This window comes from Anguilla rostrata, chromosome 12 (genome assembly GCF_018555375.3).
Source record: "Anguilla rostrata isolate EN2019 chromosome 12, ASM1855537v3, whole genome shotgun sequence".
Classification (NCBI taxonomy): Eukaryota; Metazoa; Chordata; class Actinopteri; order Anguilliformes; family Anguillidae; genus Anguilla; species Anguilla rostrata.
In genome coordinates, this window is record NC_057944.1 from 29,259,597 (window position 1) to 29,269,001 (window position 9,405).

The window sequence follows — 9,405 nt, forward strand, 5'->3', positions numbered from 1 at the left end:
GTGTGTTAATAATTACTGCTTAATAAATTCCTGAATCAGCCTATTTTTTAGTGGGCAAAGGTTTGTGTCACTTTCTGTCCTGTGCACCCACCTTTCTCTCTCTCACTTTACCTCTCCTTCACTCACTCACTCCATTTGGTCTCTCGCCCTCTGACTGGTTGAAGTATTTTCTGGGCCTTTCAGGATAATTTTTTTCACCAATTGTTGGCTGCTTTTGTTTCTGGTTATCTGTGAGAGGTCCAATCCACCTGTGGTTCTGTCGGTGAGCGCTTTTGTGGTGGGGAGAAGTCACTGTGCTGTTTTGGAGATGGAGAATTCCTCTGGACAGGGCCCAGGGGCAAAGGTCGCCATCAACAACCCTGCCGACATCATCGTCATCGTGGGCTACTTTCTGCTGGTCATCTGCGTGGGAATATGGGTCTGTTTGCCTGACATTGTATGAATGTTCTGGAAATTGAGTTTGATGGATGCCTTGCAGAAAGTCATTTTGATCATTTTGCCTGTTTGTCGGCTGTCTATTTGACGACTTTGTCAGTTTGTGTGAGTCTGTGTCCTGGCTTTGGGGCAAGCATTGAGCAAAAGCTAGCAGTTACAGTTAGCTGCATTAAAAGAATAAACGTACGCCAAGAACTGAGTCTCAAGCTCATGCAACAAGACCAAAGATGGCCGCACATCGGTATGGATTTGTGGAGCCGCTAAGTTGCCTCTCTGCCCCATTTTGCAGTCCATGTTCCGGACCAATCGCAGCACAGTGGGGGGTTACTTCCTGGCGGGTCGGACCATGGTCTGGTGGCCGGTGAGAAACGCTTCATGAATTTAATGACACCCTTTTATTCTTTTGTGACATCTATTTTTATCCTCTTATTCTCTCTAATCTCTCCCATTTGCTTAAGTGCTTGTCAGTTTCTCAGCTGTGGTGAAAATTCTGATAATTTCACTGCCATTTTCTCTCTTATATAAACCATCATTACTTTGCCTGTCACTCCACTTTCATTCTCTTCAACTGTTTCATTTCACACCTTTCCCCTTTTTCATTTTTCACTCCCTCTCTTCCTGCTTTCACCCACCAAAAACACACAACTACTGTATCCTCCTGTAACCCAGCAATTCATTTTTGTTCCCTGTAGGGGACGTGAGTCTCTGATCTTTTAATCTCAAGATATTCTACCTTGCTGAAATATGCACTTCAAGGGACATTAAATAAAAAATAATATTTGAGAAATATTTTCACCACATGTTTTTGTCATCCAAGACACTTGTATTATGTAAAACAATGTAAATACTTTCTGCGGGGTCTCTGGAGGATAGCCTTTTCTCCCCCTCAGCCGCTTTCCTCCTCTCTTTCTCACACTCACTCTTTCCCCCTCTCAGGTGGGTGCCTCCCTGTTTGCCAGCAACATCGGCAGCGGCCATTTTGTTGGTCTGGCTGGGACAGGAGCGGCCAGCGGGATCGCCGTGGGTGGCTTTGAGTGGAATGTGTGTACAGGCAGCCCTTTACCTTTTTGTTATCTGACCCTTGAGCAAACTCTCTGATGTCAGCGTACATCTGCAGAACATAGCCACAGTACGCTTTCTGAAATATAAATTCAGTGGCGCGTGATCATTATTAAACCTTTCTGTCTGTCTTCTCTCCCCTCTGACTCCTTTCTCTTTTTCCAGGCATTGTTTATTGTGCTCTTGCTGGGCTGGCTGTTTGTACCTGTCTATCTCACAGCTGGGGTAAGTCCCACAAATAATCACATTAACCCTTTAAGGTGTAAGATTACAAATATGTGATGAGAATATCCTTAAATGAATACAGATGTAACTGTCACTACTAGCAATTAAAAGCAATGGCGTTCTAGAGCACTTATAGTTTTGAAAAAACATTACAAAATACCTACTTTTCAAAAGGTTAATTATTCCATTGGCTGTAACATGAATTCTGAGCTGTGTTCGAAGAAAAGTTGTGTTTATTAACCTTGTAACAAAATCACTTTTATGTTGTCTCTTTTAGCATTTCACCAGTTTAAGACTTAAGGCATATGAAACTGAACTGAGAAGCATTTTATCTATTTATTTGGGTCCCTTCTGTTGCCAATCTGTCAATCTGTAAATTTACATATCCTGGTCCTGCAATAAAACTTAAACTTATTTAAAGTCTAATCTAAGTCTGATCTAAATTTAAAGTTTAAAGTCTCATCTAATTTCACCTACTTTAACTAAGAAAACATTTTATTTTATAATGGACGTTTTAAGGAGTTGTAACCTCCAGAGAACAATAGGAATGTTCTGCTTTCTTCTACATGAGGTCCTTCTGGTTAGCAGTGTATTACCTACTATCTTTTACAAACCTAATGTTGTCTAACACCCAAAGGATAACATTATGTTGTCCTCAGTATGCCTACAATTCTGTGGTATTACCTCTAGAAATGTATACACAGTCGATGCTTAAACATAAAGATGTCTAAGTGCTTCAAGAATATCTCCATTTTACAAAATAGGATAAAGTGAAACACAATGTGAAAAAGTGGCTTTTTTCTCTCGGTCACTGAATAAAATACAAATATAAGACTTAAACAAGGACTTAAAACTCAGTTGAAGACAAAAATGTTCTATTCCAATATATAGGTATTGAGTATAAAATGCATTCTCTGTCTTCTCTGTGAAACCCTGTGTGATTTACAATGCTAGCATGTTTTTCTTCACTTCAAGTAGAAAGCAACGACATGAAAACAAATGACAAATGACACCCAATTGCCCTCCCTTACTAACCTCCAGGTGATCACCATGCCCCAGTACCTGAAGAAGAGGTTTGGAGGTGGAAGGATAAGCCTGTACCTCTCTGTTATCTCTCTCTTCCTTTACATCTTCACCAAAATCTCAGTGAGTCTGATTCTGTCTGTCAAAGTTGATGTTCAACAATTCAATTGATTGAACATGGCTATTTCATTAATACAATGGTTATATAATCCCTTGAACTTAATTGTATATTGGCAGCCCCCTGTACCTTCCATATAATGGGCAGTGGCAGTCTGACCACTGTGTGGTGTTACTCAGATAAACTCATCACTGCGGAATAAACTCATCACTCCTGTCTCTGTCTCTGTCTCTCTCTGTCCCTGTGTCTGTCTCTGTCTCTGTCTCTGACTCTTTCTCTGTCTCTCTTCTCACAGGTGGACATGTTCTCAGGTGCTGTGTTCATCCAGCAGGCCCTGGGCTGGAATATCTATGTGGCTGTGATCGCTCTGCTGTCAATCACAGCCTTGTACACTGTCACAGGTAACATCACACTAACAACTGTGTAACAGCTAACAGCACTGACTCGACACACTCTCACGAATAACTCTGACAGCCTTACACTCTGACAGGCAGCTCTGACTTCATAACACTCTACCGAGTGTAACTGTGACTTCTTACAGTAGCTGGTAACTATGACGTCTTCACACTCCAACACTCTTATAAGTAACTGTGACTTCATACATTAACTGGTGGCTGACTTTCTTGTACTCTAACAGCTAACTGTGACTCAACACTTTGATAGCTCAGATTTTACTCACATGTCTCACATGTACCTTTTATCCTGCTCTCAAAAGTGGTCCCAACTATGTATGCAAATTGAGTCTTATGCATTGATGCCAGAGTTTAATGAGACACATGCTGTCCAGGTGGCCTGGCTGCTCTCATGTACACCGATACCGTCCAGACCTTCGTCATCATCGCTGGAGCCTTCGTCCTCACTGCTTTCTGTGAGCAAGTAAAATTCACCTATCCTAGTACTCTATTCACCTGATAGTGACATGTTTTACAGAATCTACAGCAGAGCTTCCATGGAGAAATTTTAAATGTCATCAACCACATTTGAAAAATATTGTACAGCAACGCTGCTTTGGTTTGACATTTCCAAGCAAATTGTGAAAATGTTTATCTTTCCTGCTGAAATGCACTTCAGCAGAAGCTCACAGACCTTCGGTGCGCACTCTTCTGTTGATTTAAATTTTGATTGAATTCGCAAGACTGAAACTCAAATCAACTGCTTCAGTAGGTGCAGCTTGAATATTCTATCCATTAGACCTTGCTCAAATAAGTATCTGAAAAATTTAAATGCCTACAGATTTCTCACACTTATGAAAGAAATGTCTTCTTTCACCCAAGTGTACGTTTGTGTTAAAAACATGGTGCCTTTTAAATTCTCAGTGACCTGTTGGAGTGTTTTGAGATTCTTGTTGTAGCTCCATACAACTACAAGTTTTCTGCAAGATTTTTTTTTATTTTTAGAAAAGCAGAAAAACTTTGATTGAAATGCACAGAAATACACTGTATGCTTATTTTGATGTACAAACCACCCCCCACCCCCTCATTCTCCCAGCCTTTGTGGAGGTGGGGGGGTACAGCGCCCTGCTGGAGAAGTACCCCTTGGCCCTGCCCACCGCCAGGATGACCCTGGACCCCCAGCGCTACAACATCTCTGAGCGCTGCTACACCCCGCGGTCCGACGCCTTCCAGCTGCTGAGGGACGCGGCGACCGGAGACCTGCCCTGGCCCGGGGTGCTGTTCGGCATCGCCATCGTGGGGAGCTGGTACTGGTGCACCGACCAGGTCAGACGCCCTGACGCTCTGGACGGGTCGGGTTCTCTAGGACAGGGCTCTCGACCTGCGGTTCTGCCGGGCCGCAGTCTCTGCTGGTGTTTCTGGAGCCTCTCTTTCTTCCCAAAAACATATACAGTGCCCTCTCCAAATGTTGCCACTCTTAGCAATGATGAGCAAAAAAAGGCTATTTATCAATGTCATTTCTGTTCACCAGCTTGATCTTGCACCCAAAATACGAGTTAAATCCAATATTTCATTGAGGTAAATGAATGGACCACTATCACTGCACAACTGACAATGTTCTGTTTTGCTGTTCTGGGTTGTGTTGTGCTTATTGTGTTGGCCATCTTTAGCTAAATTTAGATATTTACGGAATGCACAATTCCACCAGCAACCCAGAGAGTATTCTGTGTTATTGTTTCCCACTCTATTCTGTTAAACAAAATGGCGGTAGTGTTAACCCCGCCCCTCTCCTCGGCAGGTCATAGTGCAGCGTTGCCTGGCAGCGCGCAGTCTTACACATGTGAAAGCAGGGTGTATCATGTGTGGGTACCTCAAGCTGCTGCCCATGTTCCTCATGGTCTTCCCTGGCATGATCAGTCGGGTTCTGTACCCTGGTGAGTTGCCCCCGTACCCCCTGGGCCCTCAGTCGTCACCCTTGTACTGCATTGATCAAAAGCACCAAGACCTCAGACCCTGCAGAAATTCACATATTTCATTTGGTGTTATCCATCCATACCAGAGTGTTTGGGGTTTAACCTAATGACACTGGGGCAATAGTCTCCCTCTAATTATCTGCGTTCCTCCTGATGTTTGAGTGTTTTCCATCCCACTGGGGAGTTTTTTTGTTGCTGGATTTTTTTTTTTTGAGGGGGGGGGGGGGTTCAGTTTTGATCTTGCCTGTTTTTTAAAGCATCTTTGTGACACTAAAAAGCGCTATACAAAGAAAATTGAATTGAACTGATGAACAACACTGCTGTCAGTGTCTGAGGGGTTCTGCAGTTATATCCGTGACTCACTGAGTTATCTTGGGAAACAGCCCTCTTCTAAACCCTTACCTGTCTTCTGCCCACCCCCCATCCCCTCTTCCTTCTTTTTCCTCCTCCTTGCAGAGGAGGTGGGCTGCGTGGTTCCGGAGGTGTGTAAGGAGGTGTGTGGGACAGAGGTGGGCTGCTCCAACATCGCCTACCCCAAACTGGTGGTGTCCATCATGCCTAGAGGTGAGTCTCTGTTTCGAGGCTGAGTACAGGCTGAGTCAGTGGCTTTTACTTCCATTCTTGACAGTCATAAAAATGACTGGGATTCCTTATCTCTCCATCCATCTGCAAATCAGATTAAAGAGCCAGTCTGGGCTCTGGACTACAGTATGTCCTTAGTTAAATATGACCGGGATTCCTCAAAAGGGCAGGGCATTGGGGTTATTCAGAATACTAGCCCCCTAGCTACCAGGTAATTGCAGGTTTGCAGTTCCCACTGGGCTGTCATTGGGCTGCTGTTAGTTTTTCTGTAGCACAGCATCTGCTATGTGGCTTGCAACACAGAAAAAATTTGGAGGAAAGAATTTCAATTGGCGGAAAGAATGTGGTTTGGCTGCAGTGTTAACGTGCGGACATGGAAAGCACAGGTAAAATGAGATATAGGCTGTACCCATAAGGAAACTAGGCTGGGAGCCATGTTAAGACTTCCCTGCCTGCTTCTGTGCAAATGTCTGTTCTCTCATTGGTCATCCTCTGTCTGCAGGCCTAAGGGGCCTCATGCTAGCGGTGATGCTAGCAGCCCTGATGAGCTCCTTAGCCTCCATATTCAACAGCAGCAGCACGCTGTTCACCATGGACATCTGGACCCGTCTGAGACGACAGGCCCGGGACCGCGAACTCATGATCGTGGGCAGGTCTGAAAACCCTGACCGTATGTGTGTGTGTGTGTGTGTGTGTGTGTGTACCGTGTGTGTGTTTGTGTGTGTGTGTGCGTGCATGTTTTCAGGACAATACTCTATATGTGGGTTACCATAAGTCTCTCTGTTCTTCATTATGAGTAATTTATATTATTATATTATGTCTTATTAATCCCTCCATCTCTCTCAACCTCTCCCCCTCCTTCTCTCCCTCTCTCTCCCCCTCTCCCTCTCTCCTCTCTCTCTCAGAGTCTGGGTTCTGTGCATCGTGTCCATCAGTATCTGCTGGATTCCTGTGGTTCAGGCCGCCCAGAGCGGTCAGCTGTTTGACTACATCCAGTCTGTCACCAGCTACCTGGCTCCGCCCATCACGGCCGTCTTCTTCCTGGCTGTGTTCGTGAAGAGGGTCAACGAGCAGGTGAGGGAGGCGGAGAGAACGGGGGTGTGCGAAAGGGGAAAGGACAGACAGAACGTGATAGGTTTGAGAGGAAGTAGAGACGGATGGGTAGAGACAGTGGGGGGTTATGAGCAGAATGAACTGGAGGAGAAGGCATTTTTGGTGACTGAACAGTTCATAGTTACTGCTTTCCTTTTCAGTCTCTTTCTTTTCTTCTGTTCCCTCCATCCCACCCCCTCTCTCCCAGGGGGCATTCTGGGGTCTGATGGGGGGTCTGGCCATGGGGTTGTGTCGAATGGTGCCGGAGTTTGCGTTCGGGTCGGGCAGTTGCCTCTTCCCCTCAGACTGCCCCTCCGTGGTGTGCGGGGTGCATTACCTCTATTTCGCCGTGCTGCTGTTCTGCTGCACCACCGTCCTGGTGGTCATCGTGAGCTACTGCACCCCGGCCATACCAGACAAACACGTGAGTATCTGGAACGTCGACAGAAAGAAACACGCTTGAAATCGCAGCAGCTGACTTCTCTATATTTTAGTGCAGTGGCAGCAAATCATTGGCTCATGATAATCAACCACTCGTGCCAGTGTTTTGTCACCACAAATGAGAACTGAGTTCACAGTTGATCCACCTGCCTAAATATAGGTGAAATGAAACAAAGGTAAAAAAAGAAAATTGTACATTGTGTGAAATCTCATCTACCCTTAAAGGAAAAAACCACCCAATTTCTGATTCATTATTTATGCATCTGATCTATTATTGTAAACCATAGGCATCATAGGCAACTTACACAATGACTTTGCAATGCGCTATGGGAGCTTGAAGCTTGAAGCTAAGGAAACGGACATGGCTGTACACAGTCTTCCAAGATCATCGTAGCACCATGTTGAATTGCTTTATTAAGAGAGGACATTGTCTTAATAATAAAGAGGCTATCCAGTCAGGAAAACACTTCACACTTGATGCAGTTATAAGGGTCTTTATTTCTGCAGAAAGAGTATGCCTGCCAACAACGTCAACACTGAACCAAGAAAGCATTATTCACAGCGATGCTTTAAGCCCTCTAAGAGGGACTGTGCAAACGTGTGCATGCCAGTATCAAGGTCGACCACCTCATTACATAAGACAGTAAAACTCGCTCTCGTCCTCCCTTTTGTAATGTTTCTTGCAGAAGACTCGTAGGAGTAGGAACTCTCTGGGCTGTGAATCAGTCATCCCCTTCCTTTATAAAAGATACAAGCAAAGCTGATCAAGACAGGAGACAACATTTTATATTATCTGAAAAAAAAGAAATATAATTAAAATACTAATATAGATAACATCGTGTTAACCCTTCAACATATAAGGCACGTGTATACAGTTGATTTATAAATAACAAAGATAATGACAGGTTTTGTATTAAACAGGATCAGAGTCCTTCCTAAATACAGTTATTAATAATTTAAAAGAGTTAAAGATATCACCTGTATCATGGTGATGTCCTAAACTCCAAATGTCTTTTATGCTTTCACTGTTTTCCCCCCCATGTAATTTAGTTAAAATCTGCTTTTTGTATACTTAATCTCAATACAGTATTTTACATTACATTTGTCATTTGTAACCCTGCTGTGCGATGAATGTGGAGTCAAACACAAGAGCAGTGAGGCTCCGCCCTGCCGCGCTGGGGGTTTGTCCCTGACCCACAGTCCTGTTCTTCCAGCTGCATCGCCTGGTCTTCAGTCTGCGTCACTCTAAGGAACCGAGGGAGGACCTCGACCGGGAGGAGGAAGAACGAGGGAGGAGTGCACGCAGAGAGGAAGAGGAGAAGAACAGGATCGATATGGAAGAGGGAGAGGGTAGGGGACAGACCTCACTTTTGTTTTTAAAAGCAAAAATCTGCATGTTTGTCTGTCAGCCCACATTTCCTCTCTAACTCAGTCTCTCTGCCACTCGCACAGAGGGGGGCCGGACCCAGTCCTGCATCGGCCGCCTGATTGGCTGGTTCTGCGGCCTGAGTTCCACTCAGGCTCCCGAACTTACGGAGCAGGAGGTCGAGGAGGCGGCCAACCAGATGCCCGATATCAGCGAGGACCCCGTCTGGAAACACGTTGTCAATGCCAACGGCATCATTATGATGACTGTTGCAGTCTTCATGTGGGGGTACTACGCCTAGGAGACGCCTGCTGAATACCAATCCTGAACCAAACCCTGAACACAACCAAAAATTCTATGCATAATGATAGATGCATTAAATAATATATAGGGCTACAGATACCCACAAACACACATTGACTAAAACACAAATCTCTGTTGGTGTATATTTCAGTTGTTTTTATGACTTAATAAATGTGAACACAATAACAAACCATTCTCGTTCTCCATCTGTCTTTTGTGTGGACAGATGCATTTCCTTCCATACAGATGTAGGTGGACTATTCAATTATTTTTAGCTGGTTTGCTTTACAATACACATAATTGTATATTACTAAAATAACAGTAAATCTCAGTGAGTGAGCTATGCCTATAGGTTGTTTGTGTGCAGTACCTGACCTCTAGTGGCAAGGCTTTGAA

General features: G+C 44.4%; 1 protein-coding gene across 1 annotated transcript; it reads left to right on the forward strand.

Annotated features, from left to right (window-relative positions):
* Positions 1–61: 61 nt before the first annotated feature.
* On the forward strand, positions 62–9,202 carry slc5a2 (solute carrier family 5 member 2). Its single transcript, XM_064303756.1, has 15 exons — positions 62–418; positions 725–796; positions 1,372–1,476; positions 1,660–1,719; positions 2,761–2,865; positions 3,156–3,261; positions 3,648–3,728; positions 4,349–4,578; positions 5,051–5,186; positions 5,682–5,789; positions 6,310–6,460; positions 6,713–6,881; positions 7,108–7,323; positions 8,555–8,690; positions 8,793–9,202. The coding sequence occupies exons 1-15, from the start codon at positions 308–310 to the stop codon at positions 9,005–9,007; spliced, it is 2,001 nt and encodes a 666-aa protein (XP_064159826.1). The 5' UTR covers positions 62–307; the 3' UTR covers positions 9,008–9,202.
* Positions 9,203–9,405: the final 203 nt, after the last annotated feature.

Excerpts from the sequence above, each read along its gene's own strand:
- slc5a2 (XM_064303756.1), top strand. The coding sequence starts at position 308 with ATGGAGAATTCCTCTGGACAGGGCCCAGGGGCAAAGGTCGCCATCAAC. Across the intron at positions 4,579-5,050 it reads GGTACTGGTGCACCGACCAG|GTCATAGTGCAGCGTTGCCT; the intron begins GTCAGACGCCCT and ends TCTCCTCGGCAG. Across the intron at positions 8,691-8,792 it reads CGATATGGAAGAGGGAGAGG|AGGGGGGCCGGACCCAGTCC; the intron begins GTAGGGGACAGA and ends CCACTCGCACAG.